General features: G+C 41.0%; 1 protein-coding gene across 1 annotated transcript; it reads left to right on the top strand.

Moving 5' to 3' along the window:
* Positions 1–3,796: 3,796 nt before the first annotated feature.
* LOC306899038 (serine/threonine-protein kinase pim-3-like) lies at positions 3,797–6,127 on the top strand (the record flags this gene model as incomplete). The annotated part of the gene is made up of 7 exons (XM_079464989.1): positions 3,797–3,917; positions 4,572–4,637; positions 4,773–4,867; positions 4,963–5,010; positions 5,223–5,595; positions 5,702–5,821; positions 6,027–6,127. The coding sequence occupies 7 exons, from the start codon at positions 3,797–3,799 to the stop codon at positions 6,125–6,127; spliced, it is 924 nt and encodes a 307-aa protein (XP_079321115.1).
* Positions 6,128–21,106: the final 14,979 nt, after the last annotated feature.

The raw sequence follows: 21,106 nt of genomic DNA, 5'->3' as shown, positions 1-21,106 counted from the left end.
GATTTTGAAATGTAGTGGAGTAAAAAGCACGATATTTGACTTTGAAATGTAGTGGAGTTGAAGTAAAAGTTTCCCAAAATTGAAATACTTGAATAAAGTACAAAGATACACAAAAAAACGACTTAAGTACACTAAAGAATTACATTTACTTCGTTACTGTCCACCACTGGAAATGATAAAACCTTCATTAGTGTGTTTGTGAAAACGCTGTTGTTTTATTGAATCTGTGAAGAACATGTTTACGTTCAAATGCGCGGATCTGTCGGTGACTTTAACTCTCAACAGTAGCAGGCGCCTCTTAATCATGTACCACGACTCTGGACACCTTTCCTCCCTTCTTGACCAATTCCCAATGTTCAGATGCAAAAATCCTATACCTTTTTCATGTCCTGGTAAAAACAAATATATAATGTCCTGTGCCCCTTAACACCCTGCAAGATGCTCCCCTGAGAGCTGCTCCCTTGGGAGCCCATAGGAGCCCATATATCTCATGGGCCCCTGTTCATGATGCTCCATGCTCCATATCTGCAAGATGTTTATTCCAGATGCCCCTTAGATGAAAACTATGGTGCCCTGTGAGCCTGCAAGCCCACCCACTACAAGTATTCCTATACCCCCTTGCAAGATGCAAGCAAGATGCCCCAGACATCTAGAAAACAACTCAGAAATTACACTATAGTAGTTATGAATAGCAGTTAGGAGACGGAAGAAGCACTTTTTGTTTAAGCTTCCATATGTGTATTATACATTTACTGTGCATGTTACATTACATAATGTCATTTTATCTTATATTGTGTTTGGTAGAACACCGCTGACATCCCGCAGTAAAGCAGTTCGACAACAAACAAACAGCAAACCCACCGAGACATCTGTAAGACTAACACATGTCATATTGAATATGACTCTTATGGTTTGTGTGTTTAGTTCAGGCTTCATATAGTTCAGTTATTATTGAGGTCTTCATCCTGGATTCATTATACTCTTACTGTAGCTCAGCGGTAAGAGCATTGATGTATGTGGGCACACACCTATGTATAAATGCATGGACCGCGGAACGCATCTGAACAAGGGGGGGCCATAATTTCAATTCACGCGGAGGGGGTGGGGCGCAAATGCATTGAAACAGACAATATTACTGATATATTAAATAACGTTGCGGAGCACTTTATTTTATTCCGACACCACACAGTCACATCTACAGTACACACATGATGAACACGCACACATGTTTCCTCAGATTAACCCCTCTGATCCCACTTACATTCACACACAACAGGCCAAGCCTATTTACACATAAACGCACAGATGAAACTATAGCAAACACATAAAGTACATCCAGTCCAGTCCACAACCACAACTGCATTGAATCTAAATCAACATCATAGTCATTATCATCACAAGTCAAGACATTATTATCAGATTGATGTGCAGAGCCGCACAGACACACACACACACACACACACACAAAACAAGTAAAGTTTTCCGCTCGTGTCACAAAATGTCAGCCAGTTAAAATCTTTGAACCACTGATATTGAACTGATCTTGCTTGTTGTGAAGACCCAGTCCCCTGTACCTTTTTGGTCTTCATAAGAACAGCAGGGTTTTGTGAGATCCCCCGCAGCACTCACTTGTACAGTGGCTGTCGGTAGCTTGGCTTGAAGCCGGAGGAGAGCAGCTAGCGGGCTCGTCTGAGTCTGTGGTGGAGATGGACGCTCCGGGTCTGTTGTTGAGGCGACAGTGGAAGCTGGAGTAGTTTGCTCATTTTGTTTTGCCAGTTTATTTGTTAAAAATCTGACATTGACTTCTGTCCCTTCATTGTCGCAGCCTGGTAATGCCGCCAGCGGTTAGCTCGCGACGATGCTCTCACATGACAGACCTAGTAACTACGTCAACGTAACGTCGTAGTTGATAAACAATGCACACTAATTTCAAATCAAAATGCAGTAGTCAGTGTGAGTTTTTTTTATCGCAGCAGTTGGTGAGAGTGAGTGAAGCTGTGTGGTGACTAGTATTGTTTGGCTCGTAAAAACACGGATACAACTTAGGCTTTTATTCATATCAGATAGTTTGTCAGAGTACAAAAGTTGCCCGGGCCGTGGCCCCCCTGGCCCCCCCAGTTCCGCGGTCTATGTATAAATGTAAAGGATAAGTCTCTTCGGATCATAAGAGTCTGCCAAATGACTAAAAGTTTTCATTTCTATCCGTCATGTTAATGTGCAATATGTTGCCGTCATCTATTCATTAAAGACTCGTTCAGGTATAACTTCTTTGTGTTATTTATTTGTTAACTTACATCTCAACACACTGGTTTAACATCAGCACACGAGCAGCAGAAAACACACTTGTAGAGCTCAAGTCAAAATAAAAGGCCCGTTTGTTCACACATGGGCACAATAGCATACATCAAAAAACAAAAGTAACTTACATAAATAATATGATTAATGACAACATATAACTCAACAGTTACCATTACAAGTTTAAGTAAACTACTTAAAACACACCTCTTCTGCAAATACTTGATAAATGAAGAGAAACCGTACATGAACCGTCTCTCTCTCTCTCTGTGTTAGGGATGTGCACATCGATGCTATAGTATCGATATATCGATACTCGAAAGCTACTGTTTAGGTATCGATATTTCATATAAAGTATCGATATCTTAATTAAGGCATGACTAAATGTTATCAAAGCTGTGCAGTGTTTATGTCAATCGGTGGCGGTGTTTAAAATGTTAAAACTTTCCAGCCGGCTGTGCGTGCGTGCAGTCTGTAGCGCGATGACGTAGTGGACTTTACCCATACGTAATTGATGTCATACCCGCATGCACTGCGGGTGTATTTTGATGGTGCAGCGCGAGTTGTGTGGTCACGTGGACGACGCATTCATTTTAAACAGAGCGGCACGATGGCAGAGAGGAAAAGTAGCGTGGTGTGGTGCTATTTTTCTACAATATTGCACGATGCAATATATGTGATAAAAAAGTGGCACACAGCAATAATACTAGCAACCTTTTTAAACATTTACAAACTTATAAAGAGGTTGAACGAAACCAAGCTGCCCGTGCCCAGTCTTCCTCTGCCCAGTCTTCATCTGTCCGACAAAAGACGTTACAGGAGACTTTCCAGGGAGGCAAAAAGTATCCAGGTACAAAGAGCTGGTCATTAGTTAACCTATTACGTGTAATCCCTTGTCACTTGGTACAAATAGGCAAATAAAAATAAGTGTGTTTGTGCGCGCACACAAATGAAAGTTTGCAATAGGAAACTTCAGTACAGTTCAGTAATAGTTCTGTACAGTAAGTGTAACAGTTCAAGAAAAATGGCCTGTTTAAAATGACAGTGAAAAAATGCACAGTTAATGTTTTTAGGATTTACGTTATTTCATCATAATTTTTGGAAGAATGTGGTTTAAACATTTAATTTTTTTGTTAAATTAACCTTTTATAATAAATATGTTATTAATGGCCAGTACAAGTCGTAATTTGTCTTTAATTGTAATTATATTCTATTATAAAAATGAAAAATTCTCATACACTTTAAAAATGATAGCAGTATCGGTATCGGTATCAGTATCGCTTAAATTTAAAGAAAAAATATCGGTATCGTATCGCATCAAAAAAATGTGGTATCGCCCATCACTACTCTGTGTCTCTCTCTCTCTCTCTCTGTGTCTCTCTCTCTCTCCCCGCCCCCGCTCTCGGTGACGTCAGTTTGTTTGTAACGCTAGAAGAGCTCCGTCCCTCAGCGACTCACAAGAGTGAATTTCTGCTCAAGTCTGCGATCATCGCTTCAGTTCATGTCGGATATCAAGTGTTTGAGCGGATCATCTTCCATGAGTGTCCCAGGTACAGCTTTCACCGAGGATAGGAGACCAGAACCTGGTCCTGTCACGGCGCTGTCCGATGGCACTACACACGGTATGTGTTTGTTTTGTAAACACAGTGAGCAAACATCTTTAACGATGATTTCTGTGTGCGAATCGTCTCAATAACACCAGAAAGCGTTTGACATGTTTTTATTTGCATGTCGCGACATGTCTAAACAGTGTTTGTGTGACTGTGTGTGGTTATCTGTATATATTGTTCATAGTATATACCTACTGTCATATTTTCATAGTCCATATGCCCACTGTATTATATTCTCTCGTGTTGTATTCTGTATTTATTCACTGTATATTCTGCACTTCTGGTTAAACCTAAACTACATTTCGTTACACTGTACTTGTATATGTGTGTAATGACAATAAAGTTGAATCTAATCTTATGTGCTGAGGTCACTGCAGCTGGTACCTTCACGATTATAGTTCTTCATATGCGTTTAACGATTCATCCAATACAGCGATTATTGCACATTTCTGGAAGTCAATCTGATGAGAACTTTTATTTATGACAAACATCCATGATGTTAAATCTCTAACAAATCACTTTATGATCAGATGGACTTCTAGCATATCAGGTCCCTGTCAAAGGTTCTCTCTGAGACAAATACATGATATAATGACACATTTATCAACTATGTCTGATGTATTTCTTTGACTGTAATCATCACTGTGTTCACTATTCGGTGTTTAGAACAACATGCAGAAGATGCGAGGATTCAAAGCGATAACAAGCTGGTCTGCTGTGAGCCGTCTGATAGTGAGTCTATCTGCATGCGATTATATTTGTAATTTCACCCCAGTAAAACTTACCACAAACATGTCTTGACAATCACACGAATAGGCAACATCATATACAGTCTTACTAGATTCTTTGTGTCTGTGTGTTTTTCAGAAATATTTGAGTCGGTCTATAAAACAGATCGTTTTCTAGGTCAAGGTAGCTTTGGGACCGTCTTCTCAGCCGTCTGCAAATCTGATGGCCAACAGGTAGTGCACTTTTACCGCATTCAGCAAACCTTTTACTACTTATGTGTCTAGAGATTCAAGTTCATGTCTTGATCTTTGTGTTTTTGCATTTTCAGGTTGCTGTCAAATCCATATGGAAACTTAAAAACAACACTACTACTGTTGTAAGTTGGTCAATCATCATGAATTTTTATGTGGTTATTTAATGGCCTATGATACGATTCAATTAATATGAACCTGCAGTTAACAAGAAATAGACATGAGATGGATAATATAGTCCACAGAGCTTTGAGCAGGCCTGGCTCATGTGATCTTACCTACATAATGTCCATCCAAATATAACAATATTTCTTCTGATCTTATACTCTTGATCTAGGATGGCTGTAAATTGAACACCGATGTAGTAATGATGGCAACGCTGCAACAATATCCCACATGCCCCTACGTCATACAGATGTTTGAATGGTTTGACTACCCAGACCACATCAAAGTTGTGATGGAGAACCCTCATCCCTGCACAGAACTGGTGACGTTAATTATGTGTCGTAAACTCGATATAGAAAAAACTAGAATCATCATGAGTCAGGCAGTAGAGGCAGTCAAACACTGCCTTGACCATGGCGTCTTTCACAATGACATCCACGCGGGCAACATACTGGTCAACACAAATACCTTCAACATCAAGTTAATAGACTTTGGGTGTGCTATGCTGTACACCGAAGATGCCTACCAAAGAAACACATATAGAGGTGAGGTGGTTCAGTGGCTTCTTGTAGCACAGTGTGGAATCACATTATACAAATATACATGACCCTTTTACAGATTCACTCAACTCAGAGAACGTCTTTCTTACAGGAGCAAAACTGTACAGGCCACCTGAGGTCAAATCAGGAAACTCGTTCGATGGCCCAAAAACAAATGTTTATCAACTCGGAAGGATCCTGGAAAGAATGAGTTCCGGGTTACGTTCCACAGGTAAGTATATTTACAGACATACTGTTACACACGCACAGAAAGTGCAAAACAGTTAAATATTTTTCCTATACTTATAACCAAATATACTTATAATCCTATACTTATAACCAAAGCAAGAGAAACAAATATTTCAGCTGTCTCAGGTTCCCATACACTAACCGATTACACCACCTTGATGTTAAAATTCCTCTTTAAAATTTTACAGAATGTCGGAGACTTTATAAGAAATGTCAGAGCTGGAATCCATCTGACCGGCCAACATTTGAGGATCTCCTAAAAGATCAGTGGCTTTTTAAACCTCTCTAATACATTCCCACCATTATAGTTCACCCCACCGCTACTGTATAGTCAACTACACCACTACAGTCAATTCACGAATTCGCCCTCGCCGATAAACAGCTTGTTAGGATAGATGGTAAAGCATAGGCATGAAGGTTATGGGTATTTGGCGTGTTGTGCAGGGAGTGGGCTCCGAGCTCAGCGATAAACAGCTTGTTAGGATAGATGGTAAAGCATAGGCATGAAGGTTATGGGTATTTAGCGTGTTGTGCAGGGAGTGGGCTCCGAGCTCGCCGATAAACAGCTTGTTAGGATAGATGGTAAAGCATAGGCATGAAGGTTATGGGTATTTAGCGTGTTGTGCAGGGAGTGGGCTCCGAGCTCGCCGATAAACAGCTTGTTAGGATAGATGGTAAAGCATAGGCATGAAGGTTATGGGTATTTAGCGTGTTGTGCAGGGAGTGGGCTCCGAGCTCGCCGATAAACAGCTTGTTAGGATAGATGGTAAAGCATAGGCATGAAGGTTATGGGTATTTAGCGTGTTGTGCAGGGAGTGGGCTCCGAGCTCAGCGATAAACAGCTTGTTAGGATAGATGGTAAAGCATAGGCATGAAGGTTATGGGTATTTGGCGTGTTGTGCAGGGAGTGGGCTCCGAGCTCAGCGATAAACAGCTTGTTAGGATAGATGGTAAAGCATAGGCATGAAGGTTATGGGTATTTAGCGTGTTGTGCAGGGAGTGGGCTCCGAGCTCGCCGATAAACAGCTTGTTAGGATAGATGGTAAAGCATAGGCATGAAGGTTATGGGTATTTAGCGTGTTGTGCAGGGAGTGGGCTCCGAGCTCGCCGATAAACAGCTTGTTAGGATAGATGGTAAAGCATAGGCATGAAGGTTATGGGTATTTAGCGTGTTGTGCAGGGAGTGGGCTCCGAGCTCGCCGATAAACAGCTTGTTAGGATAGATGGTAAAGCATAGGCATGAAGGTTATGGGTATTTGGCGTGTTGTGCAGGGAGTGGGCTCCGAGCTCAGCGATAAACAGCTTGTTAGGATAGATGGTAAAGCATAGGCATGAAGGTTATGGGTATTTAGCGTGTTGTGCAGGGAGTGGGCTCCGAGCTCGCCGATAAACAGCTTGTTAGGATAGATGGTAAAGCATAGGCATGAAGGTTATGGGTATTTAGCGTGTTGTGCAGGGAGTGGGCTCCGAGCTCGCCGATAAACAGCTTGTTAGGATAGATGGTAAAGCATAGGCATGAAGGTTATGGGTATTTAGCGTGTTGTGCAGGGAGTGGGCTCCGAGCTCGCCGATAAACAGCTTGTTAGGATAGATGGTAAAGCATAGGCATGAAGGTTATGGGTATTTAGCGTGTTGTGCAGGGAGTGGGCTCCGAGCTCGCCGATAAACAGCTTGTTAGGATAGATGGTAAAGCATAGGCATGAAGGTTATGGGTATTTGGCGTGTTGTGCAGGGAGTGGGCTCCGAGCTCGCCGATAAACAGCTTGTTAGGATAGATGGTAAAGCATAGGCATGAAGGTTATGGGTATTTGGCGTGTGCAGAGTTTGTATGTATGTGTGAGTGTTTTATAGATGTGTGTGTGTGTGCAGAGTTTGTATGTATGTGCGAGTGTTTTATAGATGTGTGTGTGTGCAGAGTTTGTATGTATGTGCGAGTGTTTTATAGACGTGTGTGTGTGCAGAGTTTGTATGTATGTGTGAGTGTTTTATAGATGTGTGTGTGTGTGCAGAGTTTGTATGTATGTGCGAGTGTTTTATAGATGTGTGTGTGTGCAGAGTTTGTATGTATGTGCGAGTGTTTTATAGACGTGTGTGTGTGCAGAGTTTGTATGTATGTGTGAGTGTTTTATAGATGTGTGTGTGTGCAGAGTTTGTATGTATGTGTGAGTGTTTTATAGATGTGTGTGTGTGCAGAGTTTGTATGTATGTGTGAGTGTTTTATAGACGTGTGTGTGTGCAGAGTTTGTATGTATGTGTGAGTGTTTTATAGATGTGTGTGTGTGCAGAGTTTGTATGTATGTGTGAGTGTTTTATAGATGTGTGTGTGTGCAGAGTTTGTATGTATGTGCGAGTGTTTTATAGATGTGTGTGTGTGCAGAGTTTGTATGTATGTGCGAGTGTTTTATAGATGCGTGTGTGTGCAGAGTTTGTATGTATGTGTGAGTGTTTTATAGACGTGTGTGTGTGTGCAGAGTTTGTATGTATGTGCGAGTGTTTTATAGACGTGTGTGTGTGTGCAGAGTTTGTATGTATGTGTGAGTGTTTTATAGACGTGTGTGTGTGTGCAGAGTTTGTATGTATGTGTGAGTGTTTTATAGATGTGTGTGTGTGCAGAGTTTGTATGTATGTGTGAGTGTTTTATAGATGCGTGTGTGTGCAGAGTTTGTATGTATGTGCGAGTGTTTTATAGATGCGTGTGTGTGCAGAGTTTGTATGTATGTGCGAGTGTTTTATAGATGTGTGTGTGTGCAGAGTTTGTATGTATGTGTGAGTGTTTTATAGATGTGTGTGTGTGCAGAGTTTGTATGTATGTGTGAGTGTTTTATAGATGTGTGTGTGGGCAGAGTTTGTATGTATGTGTGAGTGTTTTATAGACGTGTGTGTGTGCAGAGTTTGTATGTATGTGCGAGTGTTTTATAGACGTGTGTGTGTGCAGAGTTTGTATGTATGTGTGAGTGTTTTATAGATGTGTGTGTGGGCAGAGTTTGTATGTATGTGCGAGTGTTTTATAGACGTGTGTGTGTGCAGAGTTTGTATGTATGTGTGAGTGTTTTATAGATGTGTGTGTGTGCAGAGTTTGTATGTATGTGCGAGTGTTTTATAGATGTGTGTGTGTGTGCAGAGTTTGTATGTATGTGCGAGTGTTTTATAGATGTGTGTGTGTGCAGAGTTTGTATGTATGTGTGAGTGTTTTGTAGACGTGTGTGTGTGCAGAGTTTGTATGTATGTCGGAATTGGATGCACGGTCGGAATTGGATGCTGTGGAGAAGCAGATCCAGGATTTACTTGAGAAGCAGACACGGCTGCGAGAACGTATAACGGCGCTGGAAACATCCCGTGATGAAGCTCGCAAATCCGCGGTAAGTTTTCATTGCGATTATAATACTTCTTCCACTTCTACTCCGCGTGTTTCTCTGCACAGAGCCCAGGCTACGAGAACACGATCAGCCCAAATGAACTTCACTCCTGCACCGGCACACCATCGGCGAAAGGCACAAGCCAGGACCGGTGAGATGGCTCAGCTGCCGCCACCAGTCTTCGAGATCCCGAACAGGAACCGCTTTGCCGCCCTCTGTGAGACCGAATGCAACGCTGTGATCATCGGAGACTCGATCGTCCGGAACATACGCGCTACATCTACTAAAGGTAAGGTGCGCACTCACTGTTTTCCCGGCGCTCGTGTTCTTGATGTGTCTGCGCAGGTACCTGCGATCCTGAAGGACAACGCTAACGTCGAAGCTGTCGTGCTGCACGCGGGAGTAAACGACGTCAGGAAGCGGCAGTCGGAGATCCTGAAGAGAGATTTCAGGAGTCTGATCGAGACGGTACGCAACGCATCGCCAGCAGCGAGGATTATCGTATCAGGACCGCTGCCTACCTACCGACGAGGGAATGATAAGTTCAATAGACTTTTTTCGCTTAATCAATGGTTGATGTCATGGTGTATTGAACAGAAGCTGCTCTTTGTAAATAATTTTGATCTGTTCTGGGAGCGACCTAGGCTCTTCCGCCCCGACGGCCTGCACCCCAGCAGCATCGGCGCGGCTCTCCTTTCCGACAACATCTCGAAGGCGCTACGCACCTGTTGACTGTGTCTCCCTCAGGTAAGTCTCCCTCAGGTAAGTCAAAACCTTAACCATAGAATGTGCGCATCAACTGCTATAAATGTTACTGTTTCAAAATATATAGAGACTATATGTGTCCCCCGAATAATACTACAAAGTAAATTTTTTTGCAAAAGTCATAGAAATTTTTTTATCGTGATTAAACCTGAAGACAATGTAATAAACAACCAATTTATAAAGTTCGGCCTACTCAATATTAGATCACTAAATTCAAAGGCAGTTATTGTGAATGAAATGATCACGGACAACAGTTTTGATATACTCTGTCTTACCGAGACCTGGCTTAAACCAAATGATTATTTCGGTCTAAATGAGTGTACCCCACCAAGCTACTGTTATATGCATGAGCCACGTCCGGTTGGTCGGGGTGGCGGCGTAGCTACAATATTTAGAAACTTTCTTAATGTAACTCAGAGAATAAAGCATAAATTTAAATCATTTCAAGTGCTTGCGTTGAACATAATTATTCCTAACAAAAGTAAAAAACCATTGCTTTCTTTTGCATTGGCTACGGTGTATAGACCACCTGGTCCCTATACTGAATTTCTGAAAGAGTTTGCGGACTTACTATCGGATCTATTGGTTAACGCTGATAAAATACTAATTGTCGGAGATTTTAATATCCACGTAGATAGTGCAAATGATGCATTAGCACTGGCGTTTACAGAACTACTACAATCTTTTGGGGTAATACAACACATTAAAGGACCCACTCATCGATTTAATCATACACTAGACCTGATTATATCTCACGGAGCCGATCTAACCAATATAGATATTACGCCTCAAAGCGAAGATGTCACCGATCACTATCTTATAACGGGTACTTTGCGCACGTCTGGAATCAGCCCTTTAACTCGTTATCGACAGGGTAGAACAATCACCTCCGCTACTAAAGATAGTTTCACAAAGAGCTTGCCAGATCTGACTCCTTTAATAACCGTACCAATAAATAAAGAATCGCTCGATGACATGACCAGGAAATTGGGCACTATTTTCTCTAATACATTAGAAGCAGTCGCACCTACAAAGTCAAAAAAGATTACTGAGAAAAATATTGCACCATGGTACAATAGCACCACTCGGGCCCTAAAAAGAGAAACTCGCAAACTAGAGCGCAAATGGATAAAATCGCAATTAGAAGTCTTTAAAATGGCGTGGAAAGAGAGTGCAAATTGTTATAAAAAGGCACTAAAAGCAGCAAAGGCTGAGCACCTTCGTAACCTCATAGAAACCAACAAAAACAATCCAAGGTTTTTATTTAGCACAGTCGCTAAATTAACAAATAAACAGACACCACCTGACCTGGCTATTCCGCCGCACCTCGGTAGCAATGAATTCATGAAATTTTTTACAGAGAAAATCAAAAACATTCGTGACAAAATTGTTAATACTCAACCTCCAAATCTGTCCTATGAATTAGCACCAACCATCGCTCCAAAACAAAGGCTCCAGCGTTTTTCACCTATAAAACAGGAGGATTTAATTAAACTTATTGCAAGTTCTAAACCTACAACTTGCTTGCTAGACCCCATACCAACTAAATTATTAAAAGAGTTACTACCTGTTGCAATTGAGCCCATTTATAACATTATCAACTCGTCAATTAATCTAGGCCATGTCCCAGGACCCTTTAAGATGGCCGTCATTAAGCCTCTAATCAAGAAACCAAACTTAGATCCAAATGAACTAGGAAACTATAGACCGATTTCAAATCTCCCATACCTGTCTAAAATCCTAGAAAAAGTAGTGTGCACTCAGTTGTGCTCTTTCTTACAAAATAACAACATGCACGAAAAATTTCAGTCAGGCTTTAGAACGCATCATAGCACTGAGACTGCGCTCGTTAAAATTACAAACGACCTGCTTATAGCATCAGATAAAGGTAACATCTCACTCCTGGTCCTGCTTGACCTTAGTGCTGCGTTCGATACCGTAGACCATAACATACTTCTAGATCGCTTAAACAATTATACTGGTATTGAGGGACAGGCACTACAGTGGTTTAGATCTTACTTGTCAGACAGACATCAATTTGTCCATTTAAATGGGGAGTCATCAAATCTAACGCAAGTAAATTATGGATTACCTCAGGGATCGGTTCTGGGACCCGTTCTGTTCTCCATATACATGCTTCCCCTCGGAAACATTATTAAAAAACATGGAATTAGCTTCCATTGCTATGCAGATGATACTCAGCTATATATCTCATCAAGACCAGATGATTCCTCCAAGCTATCCAAATTGGCAGAGTGCATTGAAGATATAAAACACTGGATGACCCGTAATTTCCTTCTTTTAAATTCTAATAAAACAGAAATATTACTTATCGGACCAAAGACACGCAAACCAAATATTTCTGATTATAAACTGCAAATTGAAGGATGTACTGTTACTCCAACAAATACAGTAAAAGATCTAGGCGTTATATTAGACAGCAACCTGTCATTTCAAAATCACATCTCAAATGTCACAAAAACAGCCTTTTTCCACCTAAGAAATGTTGCCAAGTTACTAAATATTCTGTGTGTTGCTGACGCGGAGAACCTTATTCATGCATTTACGACCTCAAGACTTGACTACTGTAATGCACTACTTAGTGTTTGTCCTTCATCATCAATAAACAAACTACAGTTAGTTCAGAATGCAGCTGCCTGAGTCCTAACCAGGTCCAGAAAATACGATCACATAACCCCAATGTTATCAACCCTTCACTGGCTACCCATTAAGTATCGTATTGACTTTAAAGTTCTTTTAATCACTTATAAAGCCTTAAAGGGTTTAGCCCCTACCTACCTAACAGAGCTTCTATCACACTACAACCCATCACGCTCTCTAAGATCTCAAAATGCAGGACTTTTGATAATACCCAGAATAACTAAATCCACCAAAGGGGGTCGAGCTTTCTCATACGTAGCACCTAAACTCTGGAATAGCCTTCCTGATATTATTCCAGGATCAGACACACTCGCCCAATTTAAATCTAGATTAAAGACACATCTTTACAGCCAAGCATTCAATTAATGCAAATATGCTAAAGAAATCAGATTTACATAGATATTATTTACTAGAATAATTGGATTTTTATAAAACACCATGTAGCGTGTTTTACCCTTTCTTGGGTTTTTCGTTTTTCCCCTGTAAAGCTGCTTTGGAACAATGCAAATTGTGAAAAGCGCTATATAAATAAAATTGAATTGAATTGAATTGAATGTATGTGCGAGTTTTTTATAGATGTGTGTGTGTGCAGGGTTTGTATGTATGTGCGAGTGTTTTATAGATGTGTGTGTGTGCAGAGTTTGTATGTATGTGTGAGTGTTTTATAGATGTGTGTGTGTGCAGAGTTTGTATGTATGTGTGAGTGTTTTATAGATGTGTGTGTGTGTGCAGAGTCTGTATGTATGTGTGAGTGTTTTATAGACGTGTGTGTGTGTGCAGAGTCTGTATGTATGTGTGAGTGTTTTATAGATGTGTGTGTGTGTGCAGAGTCTGTATGTATGTGTGAGTGTTTTATAGATGTGTGTGTGTGTGCAGAGTCTGTATGTATGTGTGAGTGTTTTATAGATGTGTGTGTGTGCAGAGTTTGTATGTATGTGTGAGTGTTTTATAGATGTGTGTGTGTGCAGAGTTTGTATGTATGTGCGAGTGTTTTATAGATGTGTGTGTGTGCAGAGTTTGTATGTATGTGTGAGTGTTTTATAGACGTGTGTGTGTGCAGAGTTTGTATGTATGTGCGAGTGTTTTATAGATGTGTGTGTGTGCAGAGTTTGTATGTATGTGTGAGTGTTTTATAGACGTGTGTGTGTGTGCAGAGTTTGTATGTATGTGCGAGTGTTTTATAGATGTGTGTGTGTGCAGAGTTTGTATGTATGTGCGAGTGTTTTATAGATGTGTGTGTGTGCAGAGTTTGTATGTATGTGTGAGTGTTTTATAGATGTGTGTGTGAGCAGAGTTTGTATGTATGTGTGAGTGTTTTATAGATGCGTGTGTGTGTGCAGAGTTTGTATGTATGTGTGAGTGTTTTATAGATGTGTGTGTGTGCAGAGTTTGTATGTATGTGTGAGTGTTTTATAGACGTGTGTGTGTGCAGAGTCTGTATTTATGTGCGAGTGTTTTATAGAATTGTGTGTGTGCAGAGTTTGTATGTATGTGCGAGTGTTTTATAGATGTGTGTGTGTGCAGAGTTTGTATGTATGTGTGAGTGTTTTATAGATGTGTGTGTGCAGGGTTTGTATGTATGTGCGAGTGTTTTATAGATGTGTGTGTGTGCAGAGTTTGTATGTATGTGTGTGTGTTTTATAGATGTGTGTGTGCAGGGTTTGTATGTATGTGTGTGTGTTTTATAGATGTGTGTGTGCAGGGTTTGTATGTATGTGCGAGTGTTTTATAGATGTGTGTGTGTGCAGAGTTTGTATGTATGTGTGAGTGTTTTATAGATGTGTGTGTGTGCAGAGTTTGTATGTATGTGCGAGTGTTTTATAGACGTGTGTGTGTGCAGAGTCTGTATGTATGTGTGAGTGTTTTATAGATGTGTGTGTGTGCAGAGTTTGTATGTATGTGTGAGTGTTTTATAGACGTGTGTGTGTGCAGAGTCTGTATTTATGTGCGAGTGTTTTATAGAATTGTGTGTGTGCAGAGTTTGTATGTATGTGCGAGTGTTTTATAGACGTGTGTGTGTGCAGGGTTTGTATGTATGTGTGAGTGTTTTATAGACGTGTGTGTGTGCAGAGTTTGTATGTATGTGTGAGTGTTTTATAGATGTGTGTGTCTGCAGAGTTTGTATGTATGTGTGAGTGTTTTATAGACGTGTGTGTGTGCAGAGTTTGTATGTATGTGTGAGTGTTTTATAGATGTGTGTGTGTGCAGAGTTTGTATGTATGTGTGAGTGTTTTATAGACGTGTGTGTGTGCAGAGTTTGTATGTATGTGCGAGTGTTTTATAGATGTGTGTGTGTGCAGAGTTTGTATGTATGTGTGAGTGTTTTATAGATGTGTGTGTGTGTGCAGAGTTTGTATGTATGTGCGAGTGTTTTATAGATGTGTGTGTGTGCAGAGTTTGTATGTATGTGTGAGTGTTTTATAGATGTGTGTGTGAGCAGAGTTTGTATGTATGTGTGAGTGTTTTATAGATGTGTGTGTGTGTGCAGAGTTTGTATGTATGTGTGAGTGTTTTATAGATGTGTGTGTGAGCAGAGTTTGTATGTATGTGTGAGTGTTTTATAGATGTGTGTGTGTGTGTGCAGAGTTTGTATGTATGTGCGAGTGTTTTATAGATGTGTGTGTGTGCAGAGTTTGTATGTATGTGTGAGTGTTTTATAGATGTGTGTGTGAGCAGAGTTTGTATGTATGTGTGAGTGTTTTATAGATGTGTGTGTGTGTGCAGAGTTTGTATGTATGTGTGAGTGTTTTATAGATGTGTGTGTGTGCAGAGTTTGTATGTATGTGCGAGTGTTTTATAGATGTGTGTGTGTGCAGAGTTTGTATGTATGTGTGAGTGTTTTATAGATGTGTGTGTGTGCAGAGTTTGTATGTATGTGCGAGTGTTTTATAGATGTGTGTGTGTGCAGAGTTTGTATGTATGTGTGAGTGTTTTATAGATGTGTGTGTGAGCAGAGTTTGTATGTATGTGTGAGTGTTTTATAGATGTGTGTGTGTGTGCAGAGTTTGTATGTATGTGCGAGTGTTTTATAGATGTGTGTGTGTGCAGAGTTTGTATGTATGTGCGAGTGTTTTATAGACGTGTGTGTGTGCAGAGTTTGTATGTATGTGTGAGTGTTTTATAGATGTGTGTGTGTGTGCAGAGTTTGTATGTATGTGCGAGTGTTTTATAGACGTGTGTGTGTGCAGAGTTTGTATGTATGTGTGAGTGTTTTATAGATGTGTGTGTGTGTGCAGAGTTTGTATGTATGTGCGAGTGTTTTATAGATGTGTGTGTGTGCAGAGTTTGTATGTATGTGTGAGTGTTTTATAGACGTGTGTGTGTGCAGAGTTTGTATGTATGTGTGAGTGTTTTATAGATGTGTGTGTGTGCAGAGTTTGTATGTATGTGCGAGTGTTTTATAGATGTGTGTGTGTGCAGAGTTTGTATGTATGTGTGAGTGTTTTATAGATGTGTGTGTGAGCAGAGTTTGTATGTATGTGTGAGTGTTTTATAGATGTGTGTGTGTGTGCAGAGTTTGTATGTATGTGTGAGTGTTTTATAGATGTGTGTGTGAGCAGAGTTTGTATGTATGTGTGAGTGTTTTATAGATGTGTGTGTGTGTGCAGAGTTTGTATGTATGTGCGAGTGTTTTATAGATGTGTGTGTGTGCAGAGTTTGTATGTATGTGTGTGTGTTTTATAGATGTGTGTGTGTGCAGAGTTTGTATGTATGTGCGAGTGTTTTATAGATGTGTGTGTGTGCAGAGTTTGTATGTATGTGTGAGTGTTTTATAGATGTGTGTGTGCAGATTTTGTATGTATGTGCGAGTGTTTTATAGATGTGTGTGTGTGCAGAGTTTGTATGTATGTGTGAGTGTTTTATAGATGTGTGTGTGTGCAGAGTCTGTATGTATGTGCGAGTGTTTTATAGATGTGTGTGTGTGCAGAGTTTGTATGTATGTGCGAGTGTTTTATAGACGTGTGTGTGTGTGCAGAGTTTGTATGTATGTGTGAGTGTTTTATAGACGTGTGTGTGTGCAGAGTTTGTATGTATGTGTGAGTGTTTTATAGATGTGTGCGTGTGCAGAGTTTGTATGTATGTGTGAGTGTTTTATAGATGTGTGTGTGTGCAGAGTTTGTATGTATGTGCGAGTGTTTTATAGATGTGTGTGTGTGCAGAGTTTGTATGTATGTGTGAGTGTTTTATAGACGTGTGTGTGTGCAGAGTCTGTATGTATGTGTGAGTGTTTTATAGATGTGTGTGTGTGCAGAGTTTGTATGTATGTGCGAGTGTTTTATAGATGTGTGTGTGTGCAGAGTTTGTATGTATGTGCGAGTGTTTTATAGATGTGTGTGTGTGCAGAGTTTGTATGTATGTGTGAGTGTTTTATAGACGTGTGTGTGTGAGCAGAGTTTGTATGTATGTGTGAGTGTTTTATAGATGTGTGTGTGTGCAGAGTTTGTATGTATGTGTGAGTGTTTTATAGATGTGTGTGTGTGCAGAGTTTGTATGTATGTGCGAGTGTTTTATAGATGTGTGTGTGTGCAGAGTTTGTATGTATGTGTGAGTGTTTTATAGACGTGTGTGTGTGCAGAGTCTGTATGTATGTGCGAGTGTTTTATAGATGTGTGTGTGTGCAGAGTTTGTATGTATGTGCGAGTGTTTTATAGATGTGTGTGTGTGCAGAGTTTGTATGTATGTGCGAGTGTTTTATAGATGTGTGTGTGTGCAGAGTTTGTATGTATGTGTGAGTGTTTTATAGATGTGTGTGTGTGCAGAGTTTGTATGTATGTGCGAGTGTTTTATAGATGTGTGTGTGTGCAGAGTTTGTATGTATGTGCGAGTGTTTTATAGATGTGTGTGTGTGCAGAGTTTGTATGTATGTGTGAGTGTTTTATAGATGTGTGTGTGTGTGCAGAGTTTGTATGTATGTGTGAGTGTTTTATAGACGTGTGTGTGTGCAGAGTCTGTATTTATGTGCGAGTGTTTTACGCATCAGGTCTATATGTATGCGTGAAAAATATACATGCATGCATTCCTAACATAATATGTATTTGTATGGATTATCTCATTAAATATGCGCATGTGTTTTGATACACATTTTATTTAATGGTGCGTTTTGTCATTTTAGAACTGTATAGTGTTAGGGTAGGGTAAGGTAATGGCGTAATGCACATTTAAATACTGCTGTTGGGAAGTGTCAAGTTTATTTTGTTCACATTTATTTGAATAAAGCTGCACTGTTCTCATTGCAACTCGACTCAGTAGACCTTATTACACTGGCAGAAAATGTTTTTTTTTTATCTTTTATCTATACGTGGTCAACTCTGTTTTTAATGTCAACTCTGTTATGACAAATGTCAACTCTGTTTGTTTAATTTTTACTTTTAAAAAATCATCATGTGTTTTATTGTTAACAAATTGATCAGAATCTTATGAGCATAAATAGTATTCTTACTGCATGGAGTTTTAAAGGATTTCGTTTATTTTTAAAGCCATGCCTAGAGAAATTGCACACAATCTTGGCAACTTTTCATTTAAATGTGTTGATATTTTTACTCCAAAACAAAAAGTCTCTGTCTTATTATGCTTAAAGTTGCATTAATGGATGAAAAGACAAAAGTTCTCTTAGGGATAAAAGGTATTTAAAGTGTGTTACATTTGTTTACTGTATATATTTTACACAATTTGTCTATAACAGAGTTGACAGATTTATCTGTTAGTTCATTGATATTCAGTATTAAATATATGAATAATACAAGTTTAAGATCAGCAAATATTGAAATTGTGAATTTAAAGATAATTCTATGAAAATAAAAGTTTAACAGAAAAAAAAAGCCTCGGCGGACTATCCCCTGGGTGTATTCACCGACGAGACGAGAGAACGGAGACGGGAGCACTCTGAGCGACCGGAATAAGAGAATAAGTCTGGTTCCCCGACATGCTGCCGCTCGGTCCTCAACCAGCCGGGGTAATCTCCCTCGCGTGCCTTGTGGTGTCCCTGAGCGCCAGACCTCGCGCCTCCTGGCGGCTGGTGGGGGCTTCTCTGGTAGGGAGACAGTAGCGGGTCCCCCGCCCCCTGGTCCTCCCCCTTGGGCAGACGGACGCAGGCTCTGGCCTCTGGCAGGCGGTGGCCGCTCTCGGTTTTTCCGCCCCCTGCTCCTCCCCCTCGGGTGGACGGACCCAGGCTCTGGCCTCTGGCAGGCGGTGGCCGCTCTCGGCACTTCCGCCCCCTGCTCCTCCCCCTCGGGTGGACGGACCCAGGCTCTGGCCTCTGGCAGGCGGTGGCCGCTCTCGGCACTTCCGCCCCCTGCTCCTCCCCCTCGGGTGGACGGACCCAGGCTCTGGCCTCTGGCAGGCGGTGGCCGCTCTCGGCTCTGCCGCCCCACGCTCGTCCCCTCTTGGGCCGACAAGAGAGGCTCCGGCATCGGGTGGACGGTGGCGACTCACCCCGCTCCCTCTGGAGAGGTAGCCATCCCGCCGAGACCCAGGTGCTCGCCGGCGAGGTCTCCTCTGCTCCAGAACCACTGCTGATGCTCGTTAACACTCAACCACAGGCCTCGCAATCGCTGCTCTCGTCCCGCCTACCTCGTTATAACCATCTATCCTAACAAGCTGTTTATCGGCGAGCTCGGAGCCCACTCCCTGCACAACACGCCAAATACCCATAACCTTCATGCCTATGCTTTACCATCTATCCTAACAAGCTGTTTATCGCCGAGCTCGGAGCCCACTCCCTGCACAACACGCTAAATACCCATAACCTTCATGCCTATGCTTTACCATCTATCCTAACAAGCTGTTTATCGGCGAGGGCGAACTCGTGAATTGACTGTAGTGGTGTAGTTGACTATACAGTAGCGGTGGGGTGAACTATAATGGTGGGAATGCTGACTGTATTAGAGAGGTTTAAAAAGCCACTGATCTTTTAGGAGATCCTCAAATGTTGGCCGGTCACATGGATTCCTGCTCTGACATTTCTTATAAAGTCTCCGACATTCTGTAAAATTTTAAAGAGGAATTTTAACATCAAGGTGGTGTAATCGGTTAGTGTATGGGAACCTGAGACAGCTGAAATATTTGTTTCTCTTGCTTTGGTTATAAGTATAGGATTATAAGTATATTTGGTTATAAGTATAGGAAAAATATTTAACTGTTTTGCACTTTCTGTGTGTGTGTAACAGTATGTCTGTAAATATACTTACCTTTGGAACGTAACCCGGAACTCATTCTTTCCAGGATCCTTCCGAGTTGATAAACATTTGTTTTTGGGCCATCGAACGAGTTTCCTGATTTGACCTCAGGTGGCCTGTACAGTTTTGCTCCTGTAAGAAAGACGTTCTCTGAGTTGAGTGAATCTGTAAAAGGGTCATGTATATTTGTATAATGTGATTCCACACTGTGCTACAAGAAGCCACTGAACCACCTCACCTCTATATGTGTTTCTTTGGTAGGCATCTTCGGTGTACAGCATAGCACACCCAAAGTCTATTAACTTGATGGGAGGGAGGGAGGGAGGGAGGGAGGGAGGGAGGGAGGGAGGGAGGGAGGGAGGGAGGGAGGGAGGGAGGGAGATGGTTCGTATACGGTTTTTCTTCATTTGTCAAGTATTTGCCGAAGAGGTGTGTTTTAAGTAGTTCACTTAAACTTCACTTAAACTTGTAACGGTAACATTTACATTTAGTCATTTGGCAGACTCTTATGATCCAAAGAGACTTATCCTTTACATTGTGCGTGTTTGTGCGTGCGCGTGTGTGTTGACGACGCTGACGGTAAGTTACCAGGACCAGAATAAAACATTTCAATATTCCGTTTTTTTACCCCTTTTTGTTCTTTGTAGATCAGCTACGTCACCCAAGAAGAAGAAGAAGAAGAAAGGGGACATATGATTCTTTTTAAGTAGGTAAGTGTAAGTAGGCAAAATAACTATCCACACAAATAAACTAGCAGCAGTAGTGACTGACAGGCTTTCAAATGAAGATTCTACTGTGGAAATAGTATGAACTGGTGATAGTGTGTGTTAACCAGGATGATAGAATGATACGTTAGCAAGTCACTGAATGTTAGCCTATCCTAACTTAGCATCTTGCAGTCAACATAAACAGAGGATCTGAGACATTGTTCGTTTCTACATTGTGTTTATGTATTTGTGAGTGTAGCCTCCCTACATGCAGAGAAAACCAGACACAGTTTAATGAAGGACTGTCATTGCCTTGCTAGACACATGTGCTGGAAAAAGGTGTTGGCAAAAGTCAACACTGTTGGTTATTCCAATATAATGAATAATTATTTGGTTGATAATATCCAAATAACACTATCTGGTAGGAGGGTTAAACTTGCTAGCCATAGGATAGACTACAAAATTAATGAACCATTTTGTATGCAGGAAAGACTGCGTCAAACCACAACAGATTTATATTTACATTTATTCATTTAGCAGACACTTTATCCAATTGAGAACAATAGAAGCAGTAAACAAATACTAATGTACATAATTATTGATG

This window comes from Barbatula barbatula (assembly GCF_947034865.1).
Source record: "Barbatula barbatula genome assembly, chromosome: 9".
Classification (NCBI taxonomy): Eukaryota; Metazoa; Chordata; class Actinopteri; order Cypriniformes; family Nemacheilidae; genus Barbatula; species Barbatula barbatula.
The sequence above is the reverse complement of the archived record's forward strand: the minus strand, read 5'-3'. Positions and strand labels throughout refer to the sequence as shown.